The sequence below is a fragment of the Hyperoodon ampullatus genome, assembly GCF_949752795.1.
Source record: "Hyperoodon ampullatus genome assembly, chromosome: 6".
Taxonomy (NCBI): Eukaryota; Metazoa; Chordata; class Mammalia; order Artiodactyla; family Ziphiidae; genus Hyperoodon; species Hyperoodon ampullatus.
The window spans coordinates 30,437,638-30,462,686 of record NC_136919.1 but is presented as its reverse complement, the minus strand read 5'-3'; the positions used below and the strand labels follow the sequence as shown (position 1 = coordinate 30,462,686).

The 25,049-nt window shown below is 37.3% G+C and overlaps 1 protein-coding gene across 3 annotated transcripts; it reads right to left on the bottom strand.

Annotated features, from left to right (window-relative positions):
- LOC307054365 (protein NipSnap homolog 3A-like) lies at nt 1-24,457 on the bottom strand (the record flags this gene model as incomplete). Of its 3 annotated transcripts, none has more annotated exons than XM_079706014.1 (6): nt 1-77; nt 166-252; nt 17,748-17,897; nt 19,361-19,519; nt 21,355-21,565; nt 24,398-24,457. In XM_079706014.1, the coding sequence occupies 6 exons, from the start codon at nt 24,455-24,457 to the stop codon at nt 1-3; spliced, it is 744 nt and encodes a 247-aa protein (XP_079562140.1). The 3 variants fall into 3 exon arrangements, with proteins under 3 accessions (XP_079562140.1, XP_079562139.1, XP_079562141.1); XM_079706013.1 differs by lacking the exons at nt 1-77; nt 166-252 and adding exons at nt 12,873-13,966; nt 14,057-14,143; XM_079706015.1 differs by lacking the exons at nt 1-77; nt 166-252; nt 17,748-17,897 and adding exons at nt 12,873-13,966; nt 14,057-14,143.
- Between the last annotated feature and the right edge of the window lie 592 nt (nt 24,458-25,049).

Sequence of the window (25,049 nt, the reverse complement as noted above, 5' to 3'; positions counted from 1 at the left end):
CTATTTCAACAGTGAAATTGATATAGGAATCAGAAGCATATTCTTCTGAGACACTAGGTAATTTACACTTTCTCGAACTGAAAAAAGTTCATAAGAAGGTATATAAAGTTATTGACTAAATCAAATTTGTTCTAAGAATAACTTGTGCCTACTGAAATAGCCTACCAGCTGCTACAACTCTGGGATCCTCATGAGACTGATGTCTCCCAGCTGCTCGGCCATCTGCACTCTCGTTCCACCAAAGAACATGAACTGCAGAAATAAATAAACCAGAAATAGATTCTAAAAACTGTGGCATTACTACAAATAAGAAAGACAGAAATATTAATCAGAAACTGAAAGTCCTATTCTTTAAATCAAAATAGTATCAACAAGGTAACACTAAGTATGTTAGTGATAAGATTTCAGAGGGGTCAGAGATTTGGGAGAGAAAGTTATAAGATAATTAGTCAAACTGGTTTTATAGAAGAAGAAACAGAAGGCTTTTACTTTACTTTAAAAAACAAGACTATAAAAAAATTGTGTTTTCTACTGAAAATTTGGCTGATACAAAGAATATAAAAAGTGCCATAATCTTAACCACCTAGAGAAAACCTCTTTTAATATTAATATTTAGTATAGTTCCTTCAAAAAATATGAGTAAAATAAAATTAGGGTCTTACTGTATATTATGCTTAGAAATAGATTTTTAAAAATCAACAATGAGTATTTTCTTTGGCAGTGATATTAAGTTTTAATGGCTCTGTGAATTCCTCCTTATAGATATAGCAACTTTTTATCCCAACACATTATTGTTGTTATATTCAAAATATATATTGTTGTTATATTCAAAATAGTGTGGTATTCTACAAAATACTCAAATAAGTGTTCTTGTACTTATTTAAATTTTTAAAAAGTAATTATAAGTAATATGTGTTAGCTGTATAGATTTTGGAAAATGCAGTTAAACAAAAAGAGAAAACAATAATCATTTCTAATCCTACCAACCTGAAATAACTACTTTTCAATTTTGGTGTATCTTTTCCATATTTATGTATATATGTATTTATTTTTATATGTTTAAATATTTATATACACACAGAATATATGTTTATGCTTATATAAGATACATGATGTATATGATTTATGTGTGTCTATTTGTGTATTACAAGTATATTATATACATAGGGTCATATCACATTGTTTCTAAAATTTCCTTATCATAAACAATGCTGACAAAAAACTTCCTTAGAGCAGCACCTATCATGTATATTTATAAAAATAACAATGTCAAAGACAAATCACTACTTACATTTATTGGGTGCTTCCTATGTGCTAGGCCTGGCTCTAAGCGTTTTGCATGTATTAACTCACTTAGTCTTCACAAGAATCCTAGGTGGTAGGTTATGATTATCATTATTTTATCAATGAGCAATGTAAGGCACAGAAAGGTTAAGTAACTCACTCCAAGTCACAAAGTTAGTAAGCGATGGAGCTGGGATTCAAACCCAGGCAGTCTGGATCTCATTATTTCCTCAGTATAATCTCTTAAAATGAAAACTGAGAGAACCAAAGGGAATATCTTATATATACTTACATATGTACGGTGTACATATTATAAATTGTCATCCAGAAACGATGCACTGATTTATACTCCACATATTACTCTTCCCTTTTCTCCACTGACAATGAATTTAAGATTAAAAAATGTGCCTACTCATTTTCAATTTTTTCTTATAAAAGTTATATATGTCAATTATAAAAATTAAAATACTACTTAATAAATATTAATTTCATCATTCAAATGACCACTATATGTTTTACGTCCTTTCAAATTTCCTTCCTGTGTAACTGAACACATCTATACAACTATGCATATTTCCTAGAATATTGGGAAAAATAATTTAAAAATTAAGGCTTTTAATTTATATCACCAAATTTTGTGGAGGGGAAAGGTTAAGCCAGTGTACCCTACACAGTAGGGGTACTTATTTTTTCCCAGCCTATTTAGTACTATATTTATAAAAGTATGTCTTTATTAGGTGAAAATGGCTCTCATTATTGTCTTAATCTGCATCTTCTTTAATATATATTCAGTAGGCATCTGTACATCTACCTTTGCATAAGTTTTTATGTTTCTCTTTGCTTTTGGATTTCATTCACGGTGTTTTGGGGCATGCAGAAAGATTGAGCTTTTTTATAATAAAATCATCAATTCATTGTTTTTCCTTCATTGTCTCTTCATTTGTTTGTTATTTTGGCTTAAGACATATAGTTGTCATTCATATTATTAAATAAATTCATCTATATTTTATTAGTAATTCTATAACTTTTTTCTACACTGAAATCTGTAACCCATTTGAATTTTATTTTTTAGCATATGGTATGAGATGGACATCTAATAATTTTCATAATTTTTCTCCTCTTCATGTATTTTCCAACTTGAAAATAAATTTTTCTGTATATTCTGATAATTTTCTTAGGATGTATTATTAGAAGTTAAATTTCTTGGTAAAGATCAGAAGCTCAGCTTTGAATATGTTAGGTGTGAGATGTCCACTGGACATTCAAGTAAGGAAGTTGAGGAGGCAGATGGATATAATGTGTCTTTCAACTATTTTATTAGCTATTCTTAGTCATTTATCCTTCCAGGTAAACTTTACATACATTTTTTTAGTTTGCCACAAAAAATGCTCTGAAATTCTGACTGCAATCACTTCCAACTTTAAAAGTTAAATGCCCCAAATAAGTGTTTATTAAATAAGTTAAGGTATGTATAATTATCTGTCTGCTGTGTATACTTGACTAGAGTGTTAGGAAGTAATTGTTAATCATGCACATGCATTATTTCTAATATACATATACACACATATATGTACATGTACATACATACACATAAATATATGGCATTTTGGTCTCCTTTTTCTCATGTCATTCATACACACACACACACACACACACACACACATAAATGGAATGTTGATGGAAATATCCCTTAAGAACCATTAGTTCTTTTTATATTAGAGGTATGGTCACTATATAAATTTTTGCTGTGTTTAATCTTCTGAGTCTTAGTGAACTTAACTTTAGGTAGGAAATTACCTGCCAGAAATTATCCCGTGAATGCAAATGTGTGTGTATGTAAATACGTATATGCACACATGTATACACACACACTCATATGGCATTTGTGTTTACAGTTTCATGTTATTGTAGTTTTGGATATCATGTGCCAATTCCTGAAGCTGATTAATCAGAATTATCTAATACAAATGTTGGTACAAACAAAGCTATGGACAAATTTGGGGCTTATGTTGACCAGCTGGTATGTCAAATGAAACCAGTAGGCTCCTTTCTCTGACATATTTTTGGTTATAACACACACTTGCCTATATATGTGATTTAATTGTGCATAATGTCATATTTATAATTATCTACTTGAGTTCATTCCACTCATGTCCCCTATGAGTTATATTCCTATTGCCCAAGTGTCTAAGCTTACAATGAAAGCAGGGATTCCCACCAAAAACAACTGCAGCTACTCCTACTTTTGGTGGACATGTTTTTTTGTGTCATTTTAACCAAATTCTAATAAGACAATATTACACAAACAACTGCCTGGTATAATAGTTTAATAAGTATTATAAATAATATATATCAGAAAATGAGCCAGTGGGGTATTTGTAACAGTTGCTTTTTTAGTTGATTTTTCAGGAATTTGTATTGATACTTGGAAACAAGTATGTGGTCAAGGCACATAATTTTGTTATCTTCCACAAGAGAAAGAAACAAGTAACAAAGGAAGCCCAGGGAAAGGTTAAACAGCAGTTGAGATAAGAATGTGTGTGCTGGGCGGAGGTGATTTTTGTTGCAGGGCAGAAACTAGAACTGTGCTGGGAGAAGAATCATGAGTACTTCAAGCTCCCTTATACTCGTGTCAGCGCTCATTTTCAGCAGCAATAACTTCCAAGTCACCTATAAGAGAGCATTTGATCGACATTTAGTAAAGTCAAAGTTCAGAATAAAGTTGTAAGGAATAATTTTGGTCCTGCCCCGGTAGAGAGAATCAGTATAAAGGCCGTATTGCTAATCTTGAGTGATGGGGCCATTATGGCTCCTCTTTAGTCTTTACAGAAAGTCAGTCTGTATGTAAATCCCCTTCCTGTCCTATCCCTTGAGAAAGGAGTACAAACCTAAACAACAAAAGGAGAAAAATCTTTGGTTAGATGCGCATATTAGACCAATTCCCGTCAGTTAAAGCTGTCTATTTGTACATTTCTCATTAAGTTTAAATGAGGCTGTCGTCCTATGTACTGTGAGGTTCCTTACCCTACCTGCCTGACTTGGGCACTGACCTCAGGAGACAGTAGCAGCTGGGAGGCTGCTTCACCACCGGCACCCTGGGCCCCTCTTTAAGGTTCTCTGTCTGCAAAATGCTGGGAGGTTGCGTATTTCGTTAAAAAGGGGGAGGCCGGTTCTGTTGCTAGCTGCTGGTTGACCTTTTCCTCCTTCCCCCTTCAGCCTGAAGAGGTTTGTCAAAGGACAAATCAAAGAGAGGCTGGACCACCGCCTGGCATAGACCCCAATGCTGAGACAGCAATCGCGCGGGGCGGCAAGAAGGCAGCAGCTGGCGCTTCAGGGGTGTCCTCACGGCTGCCTGGCACCTAGGCTGCAAAAAGCCCCCCGTCCATGGCTGTTCGCGAGCCGGCCGGAGGCAACCCTGGCAGTGGGTCTTCCCCTAAGGGCACGCTTCCTCCCCCAGGGTGTCCCGGGGCGGCAGCACCGAGCTCGCAGACCTGGGCTCTTCGGTCTGTAGGCGCATGCGCGGCCAGCGCGCTCCCAGCAGTCCCCTCCCCTCCCCTCCGCCAGGAGACATTTTGGGCACGCCCCAGCAGCAGGTACCCGAAAAGCCGGTGTACGAGCGGCTAGAGCCCTAGTCAGGCTCCTTCGGAGGGCAAGCATGGCGCGGCTTCGAGCGCTGCGAAGGACAGCGGCCGGTATTCTTCCTTAAATTCCTTCTGTGGCTTCTCTACTGGTAGGGAGCAGCTCCTACTGCGGCGGGGGGGGGGGGGGGGGGGGAGGAGGAGGGGGTAGAGGGGGTGGGCAGCCCAGTCAGCGAGGCGTCCACCACCTGCCGGGCCCGTTAGGTGTCAGCCTTGACCCTTCGGTGCACTTTTGTTCCCTCAAGAGATCTTACCCCCAGTGTCAGCTGTGACATTAGTTAGTTAATTTAACCTCATCTCCATGCACACCTGCATACACTTCGTAAAAGTTCGTGTGTAGAATGCGAGTTTGTGTGACCATTGGGAAGGCAGTATGGATGCGTGCCTGTCGTGCTTTGCATTTAACTCGTGGACCTGTTTGCCGGGGTTAATTTTTACTCGGGTGATTTACATGTAGCTAAAGACCAGTGAGCCTTCACTCTTCTTTATTAAGTGCATTCTCTCTCCCTGTCGCCACCTCCAGCATGGCCTTGTTAGAGAGAGTATTTCTTAGTTGCTCAGAGGAATGGGGGCGCTCAACTAGATAATGGAAATTCAAATTTAAACAAACAAATCAGCAGACTTCTGATCTTGGCTTCTTATTCTTGATATTGGTCACAGAGTAACCGCTTTCAACATTTTCAGCTGTTTCTTCTAATGCTGGTTTCCCTTTTTCTGAATTATATACACTTTCTGGTGCTTCTTGATATTTTCAGTTACAGATAGTATCTGTTGCTTGGAAATTGAGGATATAGGTCTGTTAACATACCATTCACCCAAAATACACTTCCTTTCCCTCATCTGATAAATCACATTAAAATAGTTAAAATTTACACTATATTGATCTTTATGCCTTTATCACTAATTACATTACCTTCTTACACACATAACTACACACACAACACATAACTAAACCCAATTACACAGTAGTTACATTCGTGCACACACTGAAGTGATATTGCTTATACTATTAAGGCTAGGGAATTATTAGAGGGCTCTCATCTGTGGTTGTATTGGTTGTGCCTTTGCAAAGACTTTTGAATCATCTGCTCAGAGGAAGGGAGGCTTTTTAAAGTTAGTAATTCCAGAGGTAGTGAGTCAGTTTTTCAAGTTGATGGGCGTCCATATCTAACCAAGCAAGACAAAAAAACATCATCTGTGCCTGGACTGGATCTTTATGTTTAAGTTTATTTTCTTAGATTTTTTCTCCCTAGAATTCACAATTCATACCCTCATTCAACCCGTATTAATTAAACTCCTTTATGCTTCAGGCACTTTTACAAAAACTGGGGTGCAGAGGTGAACAAAAGTCAAAGTTCGTGTTCTCTTGGAACTTCCAGGTTAGGGGAAACAGGTAAACAAATGAAGGAAAAATATGTTAGGGATTGATAAATACAATGAGGAAAAACACGTAGGATATGGAGAATAGAAAGTGCTGGAGGGAGGTAGCAGGGACTGCTAGCTATTTCCCAATAGCCATTCTTCTCCCACCCCACCTTTTTTGAAAATTAGCCATAGAACCCTTGCAGCTTAGTGCAGCCATGTGACTAAGTCCTGGCCAGTGGGATGTGTTAATGCATTTATGACCTACTGTAAGTGGTCTTAAAGTAGTTTAGGTTGTCGCCCTCTTTGTTTCTTTCTTATTTCTGCCTGCTGGAATGTGGATGTAATGGCTTGAGTTCCTGGACTATGAGGTATAAACCACACGCTGAAGATGGCAGAGCAAGAGAGAAGCAGCCAGGGTTCTGACACCATGGAGCACCATACTAGGAGCCCTGTATGAACTCCTTTTTTACTTGAGAAATCATTTTCTAGTGGCTTAAACCTATGATCTTAATGAAAAGGAGAGTAACTATTTTCTCTTTTTCATTTGTTTCTATTATTTTCATTATACCTATCACTTATTAATCACCAAATTCTTTGCCAAAAGAATAAATTTCCTCTCAGTATGATTAAACCCATTAATCAGCTTAGCAGTTTCATCTTCTGGCATTGTCTTTTGGGTGTCTTTTGTTTTCTTGCTCCAGTGTGGACTAATTGTTCTCTAAGATAGCATGGTGGTAATTCTGGGATCTCCTCTCACTGATATCCTGGGGGTCTCATTTGCCTTGTGTTGGACCTCCTGTTGCCAGGATTTTGTAGCTTTTTTTTTTTTTTCTTTTTCTCCTACATTTTGGAGAGGGTGCGTGGGAGTTAAACTTTTGAGACTTGCATCTCTAAAAATGTTTTATTCTGTCAACCCTCTTGATTCATATGTTGGTTGGGTATATAACCCAAATTCTACATTGGAAATAAGTTTTCCTTATATTTTCAAAGACAATTCTCCAGGGTATTATAGCTTCTAGTAAGAAATTCGTAGCGTTCTGATTCCTAATTCTTTGTATGTGACTTGTTTTTCTTTCTCTTTTTGGAATCTTTTATGTTTTTTTCATTTTCCCTGGGGTTCTGAAATTTCACAATTACTGAAATTTCACAATTACATGCCTTGGAGTAGGCATTTTTTTTCATCCATTTTTCCTCACTCAGTGTCCCCTCTTAATCTGGACACTCTTCAATCCTGAAAAATGTTTGTGTTTCTTGGAGTTTTTTCCTTCTCTTGTCAATCTCTGGAACTTCTGTTTTTCAAACATTCTGCCTCCACTTGATCTTCTCACTTTCTTTTTCTACTATTTTACATCTCGAGTTTTTTTGGTGTAGGTTTTCTTGGGGTTAAGTACCACAGTTTTTTCTTTATTTTTTTTTTGCGGTACGCGGGCCTCTCACTGTTGTGGCCTCTCCCATTGCGGAGCACAGGCTCCGGACGCGCAGGCTCAGCAGCCATGGCTCACGGGCCCAGCCGCTCCACGGCATGAGGGATCTTCCCAGACTGGGGCACGAACCCGTGTCCCCTGCATCGGCAGGTGGACTCTCAACCACTGCGCCACCAGGGAAGCCCTAAGTACCACAGTTTTATCTTCTAACTTATCTACTGAATTTTAAACTCCTACTTTCACAGTATTTATTTACAAGAGCTCTTTTTTATCCCTTCCCCAGAATATTTTTATTTTTAAAAATAATATTCTCTTTCTTTTTCATGGGTTAAATATTTCTATATCTGTGGACATTAATTACAGGTATTTATTTTAGTCATTGCTTTAGGTCTTTTTCCGGTATTATTTCTTTTTCTTTCAAGTTTTATTATATTTTCTCTCGTTTGATTCCTTTTCTCTCTTGTTACTAGGGTTTTTCCTATAATATTTTTATGTTTGTGATCCTTGACTATCAGATCATATTTTGGAGAGAGACAAAAAAAAAAATTGACAGCTCTTTGAATACCTGGAGGGGTGGCTGTCAAACAGTGGGCTTCACTGTAGGGTTTTCTGACTGGGCTGTTTCATCACTGGGGAAATTGCCCCATTTGCTACCATGTGTAAGTCATTTCTCTTAGTTACCCCTCTGAGGAAACTTCCAGGATTCCATCTATGAGTTATAAGCCTTACTGCCAGTTTCCTATGACTGAGGAGGGTAGCATACTGAATATCTCAGTGTTTGGTTGGTAGTCATTCACATAATTTATTTAAGACTGGTTTTGACACTTTCCGCTGTATCTGGTATTCCTGAATATGGTTCAACCTTTCAAGAATGTATTAAATAGGTTAGGCTAAAGTGCTGTAACAAATAGACACCAAAATGTATGTCTCAGACACAGTAGGATTTTATTTCTTGTTCTTTTTTTTTTTTTTTTTTTTTGGCAGTACATGGTCCTCTCACTGTTGTGGCCTCTCCCGTTGTGGAGCACAGGCTCTGGACGCGCAGACTCAGCAGCCATGGCTCACGGGCCTAGCCGCTCCGCGGCATGTGGGATCTTCCCAGACCGGGGCACGAACCCGTGTCCCCTGCATCGGCAGGCGGACTCTCAACCACTGTGCCACCAGGGAAGCCCTATTTCTTGTTCTTTAAGATCTAAAATGGGTTTTCCTAATTGGCAAGCAGCTCTTCTGTATGTGGTGAATTAAGGACCCAGGCTTCTCGACCCTGTGGCTCTGCCATCCTTAGAGCCCCACCATCAACTGCATCTAGTCATCAGAAAGGGAGTGAGAATTTACAAGGGGAAAGTACTTACCAGATAGTGAAGAGTAAAATGCATGACTGTAACTTAGAGAGGGAAGACATTGCTAAGTGCTGAGACAATTTCCTACTCACTTTCTCACAGGTTTTAATTATCTGCCAAACGCTGTGAGTTAAGCTTTATCTCCAAGTGAGAAAGGTGAATTTCTGAGAGAGAAGTAATTTTCTCAGATTCACTGCTGCTCAGTGGCACATCCAGGGTTTAAAGCCAGATTTTAAAACCGGTTCAGTTTACCATTTATTTTAAATCAGTTGAGTAATCAATTCACTTTTTAATCTCTTTCAGCTTTACTTGACCATCATGGATTGCTTTTACAGCGTCTTTATAATTTTTTATGCGTTATTTATTCTCAACATTGTACTGAGGGCCACAGCATTAGTGCAAGGGGCTGATAGGCTTGTCCAAACCCATGGGGCCTGTTGTCTCTTTTGCCCCTTGTTAGGTCCTTCAGGATAGTGCCTAGGATTTTCCCATACACACTTCATGATTGAACCTCACATATCCCTCTATCTCTTATGAAGGTTGACAGACACATGGTTTATAGCAAATCAACACTACACAGATTAATGTTCCTTCAGAAAATCATTCTGTGTTGTCTTTGCAAGATAGCTTAACGACATTAGTTGAAGTAGTCTTCATATTCAAGATGATTTTCTTCTTATATAGACACTGGATATTAAAAAACACAGTTCCCAATTTTCCCACTCTGTTGGAGTCATTGGAAGTTCGCACTCAGCACAAAATAAACATTGAAAATAGTTAGAGAAAAATCGTAATTTTACAGGCTGCCTTAGTATAAATTCTATTTCAAAGTATATTTCATTGAATAAGGGTCCTGAGCCTGTGAGTGTTCTGGAATGAGACCTCTTGGTAGATTCATGTGACTAGAGTCTCGTTTGTGATTACCTCTTCAATGAGAGCTAGGCCCTCATTTGGTTGGTTAATTCTTTTCTCATTCCTGTCTCGCTGACCTTCTCGTTCTTAAGAGGTTCTAATAAACATTGATTATTCTCAAATCATATATCCTATTCCTCTCTCTTTCAGAGAACATCAGTGATACCTATTTTGCAGACAAGAGAATATCAGATTCTAATGTGCCTGATACCATGTAGGAGCTGTCGTGTATATTAATGTCTTTTACTTAATATTTTCTTTCTTATTCTCTTTCATTTCACTTTGTGAGGTTCATATTTCCATTTTACAGATTAAAACAAAAACAGCAACCAAGAAGCTCAGAGAGATTAAGAGACAAAGGTAACAAAGTAAGTTGTTCAGATATGGTTCATTCATTTTAATACTCTCCAATAATCCAGTGTTTGAGTATACTGTTGGCCTGTATCTGCGGGTTCTGCTTTAGCGGGTTCTGCACCTGCGGATCAAAAACATTAAAAAAAAATTCCAGACAGTTCAAAGAGGAAAAAACTTGAATTTGCTGCCCACAGGCTACTATTTACATGGTATTTACATTCTATGGACAGCTATTTCCATAGCATTTACATTGTAGTAGGTATTATAAGTATTCTAGAGATGATGAAGTATAAGGAGGATGTGCATAGATTGTATGCAAATACTACACTGTTCTCCATAAGGGACTTGATCATGGCAGATTTCGGTATCTGCTGGGGTCTTGGAACCAATCCCCTGAAATACCAAGGGACATTTGTACTATAACTTTGTTATTTCTTCCCTATTGATTTTTAAGTGTTTCCATATGTTTATTTTATAAATAATGTTTCAGTGAGTAACTGGTACATGGGAGTAGCTGGCAGGTAAACATGGTCACCTAACAGTTTATTGTTTAAGACTTTTAAATACAAAGCCATCACTGGCACTTAGTGATCTTACATTAGTCAAGACCGAGCTCCAGTTAATACTTGAAAATGTAGATCCCATACGTGGAGCATGGCAATTATTGTTTCTGCGTATCTCCTATAGTGTATCAGTATAGGTCACTAGGAATTCTATATGACCCTGTATAAAGCGTGTATAAGACCGTTCTTATAACAAGAATCTGTTAGAATTTTTGTTTCTGTTAGATTAATATGCTATACATTGTTGTTTTCCAGTTTACTTACAGCCAGAAGAATTTAACATATTTGAGTAATTTCACGCTAATATTTCTGCATTTATTAAGTTTTCAAACCAAAGCAGTCCTTTGTGTGTGTGAGAATTTACAAACTGCTGCTCTTATAATGTCAAAAACTGAACCAAAGTGAACCCCGTTAGCCTACTCTCAGACCATTTTTAAATTAAATTAAATTAAATTGAATTAAATTAAATTCCATTTATTTATTTTTGGGCCAGGCCTTCCCTGACCAGGGTTTGAACCGAGGCCCCCTGCAGTGGAAGTGCAGAGTCCTAACCGCTGGACTGCCAGGAGATTCCTTCTCAGACCTCTTTCAATAGTTTCATTTTGGTACCAGACTTTTTCATGAACTCAGAGAAATCAGTTTTTCATTTGCACTGTCAGTTTTTTTACCTCAATGATGTTTTAACTCTGAATAAAATAATTTTATTTTATTTATTGAACAGGTATTTTTCCCGGGGCTATTCTTCACATATTGCATGTGTGCATGTGTGTGTCCGCCTTGAGTCCTCAGTTGCATCAGTGAACGCTCAGATTCTCACTGACTTTCTCTTTGCAAGAAGAACATGTTAGTGGACGTAATTACGTCCATCTGTGTCATCTCTGCGATGTCCTCTGTCCCGGCCAGCTTTGTCGTGTTCCTGATCCAGGGGTGCGTCAGCAAATAGAAGCACCTGTAGTTCATCAGCGGAGTGAAGCCCATCATTCTACTGGCTCTCCAGTTCTGTCTAGGACATGGTAAGAATGCTGGTCTGCTGCTGCTTTATAAACCTCCATCAGGGCTCTGGATTGGATGGATGAAAGGGCCCCTGGCCATCACCAGGAAATGTTCTAGCTAGTCCAAAGATAAATGAAAGAGGAAAAGGCAGACACAGTTGTACACTTTCATGTGACCAAACATGGCCTTAAGCACACAGCTGATCTCACGCCAGAGGAAATCCATCCACACACACTGCAATTCATACCACCACCACCTCATTCCCTAAGTGACCACTTTTCAAAAAACTGAGGTGGAAGACTCCTAGTCAAAACTCAAAACCAATGCCTCTAACATGTCTAATAGAGTTTAGCCTTCAGAGTTAGGGTGTTCTTTGCCTTACTAGGAACTCATCTGTCCTTCAGGTTCCTGAGGATCAGGTAAGTGAGAGATGACCGTGCTTCCTATTTTTCAGGTTTCCCATAGATAGTTAATTCATAATTTATTGTTTTTGCAGTGTGTTAGAAACATAAAATAACATAGCTGTAAGTACAAGCTACCAGGAGAGCTTAGAAGTGCCAAATCTAGTTTAAGAAGGCTGAGGCAGTCAACTAAAATAAAAACTAAAGTTGTTTGTAAGAAAATCCTAGTATGTCTGTGATGGTACTGAAGAAATTCTTGTAAGGTTACTAGCAGGCTATTTACTTGAGGTGACAATATTTACATTAAAGATAGTACATTATTACTGTCTCATTACCTTATGGCAACACAACAACAGCTCCAGAGATGAGGATAAAAATATAAAACACAATAGAAAGAATCAGATTGTATATATAGGCTTTTATTAGGGCAGACATTTCCATAATTATAAATCTCATTAAAACAGATAGATGACCTAACACAACATTGTAAATCAACTATACTTCAATTTAAGAAAAACCAAATAGATGACCAAGTATCTTTATTAAACAGTGATCCAAAATGAAGTAAAAATTAGTAAAATTAACTGTAAATGAAGACACTGCAAGCACATAAACCAATGAGTTATCAATGTGCTTTAATACCAGGACCTAATAACATTATTTTCCAAGTAATTCATTAATTATTAATGTAAAAACCATTATTAACATAAATGACACAGATGATACTGTACTTTTCTGTAGTAAAGAAATGTTTAATGGATTTTTTTTATGGATCCCAATTGGTATTATATAGAAAATCTTACTGAACAAAAACTTTTATAATCTCAGAAAAAGACATGATGAAAACGTTGATAATTTATACATATAATTTAACTATACTATCACAGGTATGGAAATGTAACAATCATTTGTATGTAAGAAAATGGTATAGGGCTTCCCTGGTGGCGCAGTGGTTGAGAATCTGCCCACCAGTGCAGGGGACACAGGTTCAAGCCCTGGTCTGGGAGGATTCCACATGCTGCGGAGCAACTAGGCGCGTGAGCCACAACTACTGAGCCTGCGCATCTGGAGCCTGTGCTCCGCAACAAGAGAGGCCGAGACAGTGAGAGGCCCGCGCACCGCGATGAAGAGTGGCCCCCACTTGCCACAACTAGAGAAGGCCCTTGCACAGAAACAAAGACCCAACACAGCAAAAATTAATTAATTAATTAATAAACTCCTACCCCCAACATCTTAAAAAAAAAAAAAAGTCACTGGAACAGGACTTTACCATTAAAAAAAAAAAAGAAGAAAAGAAAATGGTATAAAAGCAGAGGGTTGTCAAAATAGAGAACAAGAGATATTCTGAAACAAATGAAAAATCAAGACATTGTAGTAATGGCAACTATTTTTAATGTGTGACAGATACTGAAATACCAAGGGGAAAATGAACAGACTGTTTCCTGAAGTGGTGGTGACAGTGGATGGAGAGTAGCTTTTAAAAAATGTAAGGGATATAGCAAATTAGCTTACCACCTCCTTCAAATAAAAGTGAGAATCTCTTGGAAGAATTTAAGCACCATTAACAAACACATCTTATGGCAGTTCATGCAATGCTTTGTATTTCCGTGGAAAGCTATTTCAATGGTGAATATGACGTAGGAATCAGAAGCATATTTTGCTGAGACACTAGGTAATTGACACTTTCCCGAACTGAAAAAAAAATTCATAAGAAGGTATATAAAGTTGTTGACAAAATGAAATTTGTTCTAAGAATAACTCGTACCTAGTGAAATATCTTACCAGCTGCCACAACTCTGGGATCCTCATGAGACTGGTGTCTCCCAGCTGCTCGGCTATCCTCACTCTCGTTCCACCAAAGAACATGAACTGCAGAAATAAATAAACCAGAAATAGATTCTAAAGACTGTGGCATTACTCAAATAAGAAAGACAGAAACATTAATCAGAAACTAAAAGTCCTATTCTTTAAATCAAAATAGTGATTATCAAAAAGGTAGCACTAAGTATGTTAGTGATAAGATTTCAGAGGAGTCAAAGATTTGGGAGAGAAATTTATAAATTAATTAGTCAAACTGGTTTTATAGAAGAAACAGAAGGATTTTACTTTATTTTGAAAAAGCAAGATTATAAAAAAAATTATGCTCACTACTGAATATTTGGCTGATGCAAAGAAGAAAACTGAAAGTAGCTGAAACTTATCCACCCAGAGAAAACCTTTATTAATATTTATTGTATTTCTTTTAAAAGATGAGAAATATAAAATTAGGGTCTTACTGTATATTATACTTTGTAATTGATTTTAAAAAGTCAACAATGAGAAGTTTCTATGACAATGCTATTAATCTTTAACATGTGAATTCTGCCCCATAGATGTAACAACTTTTTACACCAGCCCCTTATTGTTGATTTTTTTTTTTTTTTTTTCCCGCAGCACGCGGGCCTCTCACCACTGTGGCCTCTCCCATTGCGGAGCACAGGCTCCGGACACGCAGGCTCAGCAGCCATGGCTCAGGGGCCCAGCCGCTCCGCAGCATGTGGGATCCCTCTGGACCGGGGCACGAACCCGCGTCCCCTGCACTGGCAGATGGACTCTCAACCACTGCGCCACCAGGGAAGCCCTATTGTTGATTATTTATATCATTCAAAATAGTGTGGTATTCTACAGAATACTGAAATAAATGTTCTTTTACTTAAATTATTTAAAAATTTAAAAATAATTACAATGTAATACATGTTGGCTGTATAGATTTTGGAAAATGCAAATAAATAAAAAGAGAAAGCAGGAATAGTTTCTAATCCTACCACCCAGAATTCACCACTTTGCTATTTTGGTGTATCTTTTCCATATTTATATATATATATATGTATTTTACATTTTTATGTATTTATAGACACACAGCATATATGTTTATGCTTATATGAGACGCATGATATATATGATGTATATATGTGTCTGTGTATTACAAGTATATTATATACATAGGGTCATACTACATTGTTTCTAAAGTTTCCTTATTGTAAACAATGCTGACAAAAACTTCCTTAGAGCAGCACCTATCATGTATATTTATAAAAATAACAATGTCAAAGACAAATCACTACTTACATTTATTGGGTGCTTCCTATGTGCTAGGCCTGGCTCTAAGCGTTTTGCATGTATTAACTCCTTTAGTCTTCACAAGAATCCTAGGTGGTAGGTTATGATTATCATTATTTTATCAATGAGCAATGTAAGGCACAGAAAGGTTAAGTAACTCACTCCAAGTCACAAAGTTAGTAAGTGGTGGAGCTGGGATTCAAACCCAACCAGTCTGGATATCATTATTTCCTCAATGTAAACTCCTAAAATTAAAATTGAGAGAACCAAAGGGAATATCTTATATAGGTACAGTGTATATACTATAAGTTGTCCAGAAATGATGCACTGAGTTATATTCAGCATATTACTATTCCCTTTTCTCCACTAAGAATGAATTTAAGATTAAAAAGTGTGCACACTCATTTTCAGTTTTTTCTTATAAAAGTTATATATGTTCATTATAAAAATTAAAATACCACTTAAAAATTATTTTCATCATTCAAGTGACCACTATATATTTTATATTCTTTCAAATTTCCTTCCTGTGTAACTGAACACACCTATACAACTATGCATATTTCCTAGAATATTGGCAAAAATAATTTTAAAATTAAGGCTTTTCATTTATATTGCTGAGTTTTGTGGTGGAGAATTATTAAGCCAGTATATGCTACACAGTAGGGGTACTTATTTTTTCCCAGCTTCTCTGGTACTATATCTATATAAGTATGTCTTTATTTGGTGAAAATGGCATCTCCTTATAGTCTTAATCTACGTCTTCCTAAATATATATTTAGTAGTCATCTGTACATCTACCTTTGCATACGTTTTTACATTTCTTTTTGCTTTTGAATTTCATTTCTGGTGTCTTAAGGCATGCAGAAAGATTGAGTCTTTTTATAAAAAATTCATCACTTGATATTTTTGCCTTCATTGTTTTCATTTGTTTTTTGGTTTAGAAATATAGTTCTCATCCATATTATTTTAAAAAAAAGCATCTAGGGGGACCTCCCTTGTGGTCCAGTGATAAAGAATTCACCTTCCAATGCAGGGGATGCAGGTTCGATCCCTAGTCAGGGAATTAAGATCCCACATGCCGTGGGGCAACTAACCCCGTGCATCATAACTACTGAGCTCACATGCCTCAACGAGAGAGCCCACATGCCGCAAACTACAGAGCCCACGCGCCGTGGAGCCCTCACGCCACAACTAGAGAGAGAAAACCCGTGCTCCACAACTAGAGAGAAGCCCGCAAAGAGCCCGCGTGCCGCAACTAAGACCTGATACAGCCAAAAAAAAAAAAAAAAAGCATCTATATTTTATTTTAGTAATTTTATGACTTCTTTTCTTCTACATTAAAATCTATAATCCATTTGAATTTTATTTTAGCATGTGGTATGAGATAGACATCTAATAATTTTCATAATTTTTCTCCTCTTCGTATATTTTCCGGCTTGAAAATATTTTTTTCTGTATATTCGGATTCTTTTCTTAGGATATGTTACTAGAAGTTAAATTTCTGGGTAAAGATCAGACGCTCAGTTTTGAATATGTTAGGTTTGAGATGTCCACTGGACATTCAAGTAAGGAAGTTGAGGAGGCAGATGGAAATAATGAATTAGCTATTCTTGGTCATTTATCCTTCCAGATGAACTATACATGTATTTTCTAGAGTTTGCCACAAAAAACTGTGAAATTCAGATTGCAGTAACTTTCAAATTTAACGTTAAAAGCCTCAAATAGGTGTTTATTAAGTAAAGATATGCACTATCTATCTGTCTGCCATACGTTACTCTCAGTGGAGTGTTAGGAAGTCATTAATCATGCATATGCATTATTTCTAGCATATATATGAATATGAATATATATGTATACACATATATACATTCACCTACATATATATGAATGACACAGGAATAGAAAGACCAAAATGTTAACAGTGTTATCTCTAAGTAGTGGAAAATGGTTTTTTCCCACCTTTGGTCATGGCCATGATATTTAGTCTCTGTAAAAATATGTATTACTTTTTCACTCAGAGACAAACACTCTATCCCAAGTAATATTATTTTAAAAAGTCAATAAAAATATATTTAGAGGAAAAAAACGATGAAGAACAGATTTTTCTTAGGCTCCTTGCAGTTTTTTAATTTTATTTTGATGTATCATGGAAAACAGCAGTTCAACATTTGGAAAAACCTTCAGAAGTGGTTAACATTCTAAATAAATGTTACGTAAAACAGGTATTTTCAACCCTTAAAATGACAAAAAACCCTAAATATTTGGCAATAAAAATTAAATACATGGCATAATCAAAAACAGTGACAAAATATTGGAGGAACTTAGTAGGTCACCAGTACACTTTAAATTTCATAGAAGAAATGGACAACTATACCTCTGTTGAGTGCTCCATATTCTGTATGGAAAACTCCAACTAGTTTTGAGTAGCCTAGAGTGACATGGGCATTAACTGCTCTTTTAAATGCGTCACCCCACAGAGCTGGCCCACCAGGTTTCATCTGAAAAGTTACCAGCTCGTAGACTCCTGGAATAGGGAGAAAATAATTTATAAAAGATATTCAAGAAATTTCTCATCAGGTTAGCGTGGTTCCAGTGGAAGGCTAATCTACATATACAGATTTGGAGGATCAAACATAAAAATGTTTATGTACACATATTTATGATTTCTTTGCATTTCTTGCATTTTTCCTAGCTTTTATGTTTAGAAAGTCTTTCTCCATGTTTAAGGGTGAGCTATTAAGCTTATCATAGAGAACAAAGAAAAAGGAAGCTATATTAAGCTATTATCAGAATGATTTTTAATCTATAAAATTAGTCATTTAAACAAATATTGAGAATTTATGATAGGATTAGGATTTTTGAGCTGCCTGAGTCTAATTCTAGGTAAGAAATGAATAAGAAAAGTATTTTCTGATCTCATATATTTCCTTCTTCTTTCCAATTCTGAGAGGAAACACTTTTTTGTTTGTATAATTTCCCCCTACAGGTTTCCATTTCTAACAGGAACAGTCAGCAAAGGACCCAAAGTGATATGTGAGATTTTGAGGGAAAAAAAAATGAAGAAGGTGGTTTTATTGTTCCTAAATATCCAGGTAAACACTTGAAAATCAGTTTACCTTCTGGTCAGAAGTATGGAGCAGGTAGAAAAAAAGAAACTAGGGAACAAGTAGATTTGAGAAGTAAAAGGAGAAAAAGTACAAAGCAACTAAAGAATTATAAACAACATAGAGGCAGATAACCAAGATGTGACACTGTTCTAGGAGCCACTAAGTTCATGTAGACAGTGCTGAAGGCTGAGGGGAGGTCCAGTTGGATAGGATCCAAATAAGACATTTCAAATCTTTTGTCATCTAAGATACACTATGAAGTTGGGATTATGGGGGAAAGAAAACTTAGTTTATGCTTTTAAAAAGTCTGCCTTTTTAAAATTAGGTTGAGGTAAATATTTCCCTTAAGTCAGTAAGAAAGTGAAATCAGCAAGAAGATAAATCTTTAATAATTATTTTCAAACTGAGAAATAAGAGGAAAACAAAAAAGTTAAACTACAGTAATTCAGCTTAACAGTTTAAATTAATCCATTCCCCCCAGTTTTACAAGCAAAGATATACTTACTGTTTTTAGATTAACTGTAATCTGTGTAAAAAAAATACTAAGTTATGAGAAAATATCATACATTTTCCTTTACCTACCTATACATGTGTTCTGTGTTCTAGATCCCCAACTTCTCAACCTTTCTTCCCATGTAAACTTTTCATATTCATACCTAAACTTTAACAGTTTTTCCAAATTGGAAAAAATTTCATTATTTAATGCTCATTGTTTTAATTGTAAGCAAAGAGCTCAAATTCATTTTTATCTCTATAATCACAATATATTCTGATATAAAACAAAGGATTACTTTTTCCTACGGAACTTTAGTTTTTATAGCTTAAAATCTTCAGTATGTTCTTCATTAAAATTCAGTGTAATTTAGAGAGACGAACTTACCTTCTTTGGGTGGTTTTTCTAATTTGCACCATGGCACCAGATAAGTAATTTCACTCTCTTGTTTATCAGTAAGACCCAAAGTTGGAATGAGTAATTGTTCTCGCCATTCCTTATCATTGGCCAAGGCTTTCCGAACTTCAGTTTGATGAGCAAAATTGTCTATGGGAATAACAGGAGTAAGAAAAATAAGTTATTTTGGTTTAAAATCATCTGTACACCTTTAACATATATAATATTGTATATCAACTATACATCAATAAAAAAATAAAATCACCTGTACTATTTCTGGGTTTCATTCAATTTAGCAAATGTTTATTGAGGCCACATAAGGACAATATGTTATATCACTAGAGATACCAACATAAGTAGTTGCTCATGGCCTAAAGGGGGAGTGGCAATGTAAACAACCAATGATGTCATATAGTAATGGGCTTTATAGGTGCTACCATTTAGTAGGTAGTTGGGAGACTTAGGTAAGTTATTGAATCATTCTGTGCCTGTCTCTTATTCTGTGAAATAGGGATAATGATATAGTATCTACCTCCAGGGCTGTGGCGAGGATTAAAAGAATTGGTACATGAAAGGAGCTTAGAACAATGTTTGGCACCAAGTGAGTACTCCATATATATTATTTATTCTTATTACTTGAGGCATTTAAGTTATAGTGTTAGTTTAGAGGAAGGCTGTTTCTTCGGTAGTGCTGGTGGTGGGTAGTCAGGTCAAGGTACAACTGAATTAAATTTAACATAAATGAAATTAAGATTTGCTTTTTCAGCCTCTTTGAACAAACAGCTTCCAAAGAAACAGTGCTAATTCTTACTTATTGACACCCATTCTTTTTACCCAGTACTGTTTCTCTTCTGTTTGTTACCCAAACAGGTATATACATTTAATAACATATAGGCCTAGTACTATATTATTAGAGCCTAAGGTTAATGGTAAAAGAGTTTTCTATGGTTTATGCTAGAGATAAGGAATAACATCTGTCTTAGAGCTTAAGTAAGTTATATCACGATCTTACTAGTAATTTTCTTAATGGGACATAATTCTCCTTGTTGCACATTAAAGCATAAATTGTGTTTTAATGGGGTTTGTCCTATTACAACAGCGAAATCCTCTAAACTATGGCCATGTTAAATATAGAATGAGCACTTTTCACAATAAAGTATGTGATGAATATTAACTTTGGACACTATTATGACTCTTAACTTGATGACCAGACACTAAATGAAATTATTAAAAGTTCTCTGGATATCATCAAGTCCTATGTGGACTTCAGAAATATTAGACACTGGAGTAACAACCTGGGGATTCCTGTAACCTGTTCTTCATTGTCTACCAAACCAGCAGTAAGTCAGCTTCAATATGGGGAGAATTCTAATTCCTTTGCCTTTACTTCCCTAGAGCAGTGTAATGATAGTGAATTCCCTGAAACCTTGGGGTATCCGAACAAAAGTGGTTCCCTAAATTTAACAAATTATTCAATCTGAGTTGGGTGAGGCCTGGAGGTTAACTATTATCCCCATGAACCTCAACTAACCTAAATTAGAAATATTGAATTGTTTCTACTAAAATCCTGATATCCAGTTGCAGATTCAACAATAAGAAAAAATAACTCTCCCTTTTATGATCTCTACCCACTTGGGCTCTTGCAGTCAATGCTTTAAATTTTTCATAAATGATCTATACAATAAACCATTCTATGTTCTTTCTGAGCATTAAAGGCTAGTTCACAATTTCATGATTTGAAATATGAGATGTCACACTTTCCCAAGGATGATACATAGGAATTTGGGCAAAAGTTGTTAGAGGTACCAGTGGGAGGAGTAATCACTGAATTCATTTTTTGTTGTTATTGTATTTGTTGTTCCCCTCTTTAAAAGTTGAATTTAACCTGTGTGTATTTATAGTAACATAGACCCAAGAGGTAAGTGTCATGTAACATTTAAAAGAGTGAGAATCTGTACTGAATACTTAAGCTGGAAAAATCATACCATACTTCCAAATATGAAACACTTTATCGATCCTGCCTCCACATTCTACACTCCAGAATCCAACCAATTCAGAGTGAGCTGTCTGAAGATGTATGTTTTTCTTAACATTTTCCAGAAACTCATTCATCTTTGAAGGTTTAACGCAGTAAGTACGAAACTCATAGAATGTTCCATCGTATTGTCTGGGGCCTGTAGCAAAAGACGAACACACCTGAAGAAACATAAGGCAAATTTAAGTATTTGGGGAACTTAAGGCTTATAATATCATGTTACAACCAAATCTAAATCTGCAAAGAAGGGACACTCATTAGACTCATACTCCATGTTTGTACCTCTGTTGTCATCTCTCCTTAGAATTTGCTGAGAGATGTTAATAAAGATAAATACTCTTAAGTGTGCTGAATATACAGCTACTGCTTCCTAGCAGGGGTCCCTTAGCCACCTTTTCATGAAAAGTTAATCGTAAGAAGGCACTAGGGTCTTAATGAGAGTCCTTTATCCAAGAACTATAACTAGGATTCTAATTAATTACAAATGGTTTACCTTATTTATCCAATATTCTATCTTTAGTCAATACTATATGTTACAGTTATATATTTAAATGAACTTTATAAAATATACAGGTGTTCTGGCAGTAATGATGGAAATACGTTTACCTGCAGAAAGATCTTTAGGTTTTTTTTAAAAATGTAAGTTTCAATTCAGGACAAAGTATTTTCCAAATTCAGTGAAGTACATCACTGGTAAATAACAGAACTGGAATATAACTAATGTTAAAGGGAATCCATAATCTATTAAATTGCACTATAACATGGTGGTAGACTGTATGAATTCTATAAAGGAAAATCAACAGGTCAGAACTGTCTGAATCATTATTAGGTTTAATTATAGATGCAGTGTGAAGAAGGGCATTTAATCCATCCAATTATACTAGGTTGATGGAAATATCCCTTAAGAACCATTAGTTCTTCTTGTATTAGAGGTATGGTCACTATATAAATTTTTGCTGTGTTTAATCTTCTGAGTCTTAGTGAACTTAACTTTAGGTAGGAAATTACCTGCCAGAAATTATCCCCTGTGAATGTAAATGTGTGTGTATGTAAATACGTATATGCACACGTGTATACACACGCTCTCATATGGCATTTGTGTTTATCATTTCATGTTACTGTAGTTTTGGATATCATGTGCCAATTCCTGAAGCTGATTAATCAGAATTATCTAATACAAATGTTGGTACAAACAAAGCTATGGACAAATTTGGGGCTCATGTTGACCAGCTGGTATGTCAAATGAAACCAGTAGGCTCCTTTCTCTGACATATTTCTGGTTATAACACACAATTGCCTACGTATGTGATTTAATTGTGCATAATGTCATATTTATAATTATCTACTTGAGTTCATTCCACTCATGTCCCCTATGAGTTATATTCCTATTGCCCAAGTGTCTAAGCTTACAATGAAAGCAGGGATTCCCACCAAAAACAACTGCAGCTACTCCTACTTTTGGTGGACATGTTTTTTTGTGTCATTTTAACCAAATTCTAATAAGACAATATTACACAAACAACTGCCTGGTATAATAGTTTAATAAGTATTATAAATAATATATATCAGAAAATGAGCCAGTGGGGTATTTGTAACAGTTGCTTTTTTAGTTGATTTTTCAGGAATTTGTATTGATACTTGGAAACAAGTATGTGGTCAAGGCACATAATTTTGTTATCTTCCACAAGAGAAAGAAACAAGTAACAAAGGAAGACCAGGGAAAGGTTAAACAGCAGTTGAAATAAGTATGTGTGTGCTCGGGGGAGGTGATTTTTGTTGTAGGGCAGAAACTAGAACTGTGCTGGGAGAAGAATCATGAGTACTTCAAGCTCCCTTATACTCGTGTCAGGGCTCATTTTCAGCAGCAGTAACTTCCAAGTCACCTATAAGAGAGCATTTAATCGACATTTAGTAAAGTCAAAGTTCAGAATAAAGTTGTAAGGAATAATTTTGGTCCTGCCCCCGTAGAGAGAATCAGTATAAAGGCTGTATTGCTCATTTTGAGTGAAGGGACCGTTATGGCTCCTCTTTAGTCTTTACAGGAAGTCAGTATGTAAATCCCCTTCCTGTCCTATCCCTTGAGAAAGGAGTACAAACCTAAACATCAAAAAACAACAACAAAACATCTCTAGCTTAGATTCACAAAACAGGACAATCCACGACAGTTAACGCCGAATCACAAAAATCTATTTTGTACATTTCTCACTTAACTTTTTAAATTTATTTAATTATTATTATTTTTTATATGTCAATGCCAATCTCCCAATTCATCATTTCTCATTTAACTTTAATGAGGTTGTCATCATCATATTTTCTAGGAAGTTCCCGACCCTGCATGACTTGGGCACTGACTGCAGAAGACAGTGGCAGCTGGGTAGATGCTGTGCCACCTGTACCCTGGGCCCCTCTCTGAGGTTCTCTGCAAAATGCTCAGAAGCTCTATTTCATGTATAAGGGGAAGGCCCGTTCACTTGCTAGCGTCAGGTTGACCTTTTTCTCCTTCACCCTTCAGTCTAGAGGGGCTTGTGGCTTGTCAAAAGTCAGTAGAAGAGGCTGGACCAGTGCCTGGCATAGGGACCAGTACCTGGCATAGGGACCAGCACCTGGCAAGGGACCAGCACCTGGCAAGGGACCAGCGCCTGGTACAGGGACCAGCGCGGTGAGCCCAAAGGCGCGGGGCGGCAAGAACGCAGCAGCTGGCGCTTCAGGGGTGGCCTCAGGGCCGCCGGGCACCCAAGCTAGAAAAGCCCCCCATCCATGGTTGTTCCCGAGCCGGCCGTAGGCGAAACAGGCAGCCGGTCTTCCCCTAAGGGCACCCCTTCTCCTGCGCGCTCCAGGGTCCTCGCTTCCAGGTGCTGGGACTTGCTCTACAAGTACGCAGCAGCACAAGGCTCCCAGGTCAGGGAGCGCGAGCCGGGTGGTGCGCCTCCCGGGCCCTCCCCTCCCCTCCCGTCTCCAAGGGATCATTTTGGGCGCGTCCCCGGGGCGGGTACCTGAGGCGCCAGGGTCCGAGCGGCCAGGGCCTTAGTCAGGCTCTTTCCGAGGGCAAGCATGGCGCGGCTTCGAGCGCTGAGAAGGGGAGCGGCCAGGATTCTTCCTTAAACTCCTCCTCCTGTGGCTTCCCGACTAGCAGGTAGCGGCGCCTGTACGACTGCCGGACGCAGGCTCGGGGCGGGGATCCGCGGGTCAGCTCCGCCTCACGCCCGGGGTTGGGCCGCGGCCGGAGAGCCCAGTGCGTAAGGCGTCCGCCCGGGGCCGGCCCTAGACACCTTTGGTGTCACCTTTGACTTCCTGGCTCCTTTGTTTACCCAAATGTTCTTACCCCCATCGTCAAGAGTGATATTAGAATTAGCCGAATGCTGAGGTCGTTCCTGTACCACCTGTCTGGACATATCGCCTCGTCTCCGAGAGCTCTTGCATACAATCAGTAAAAGTTCGTGTGTAGGAGAGTGTGTATGACCATTGGGAAGGCAGTATGGATGCGTGCGTGCGTCATGCTTTGCATTTTAAATCGCGGACGTGTTTGCAGCGGTCGGGTGATTCACGTGTAGCTAAAGACTAGTGATTCTTCCCTTTTGTTCATTAAGTGCATTTTCTCTCCCTATTGCCACCCCCAGTATGACCTTGTAAGGCTCCTAATAATAT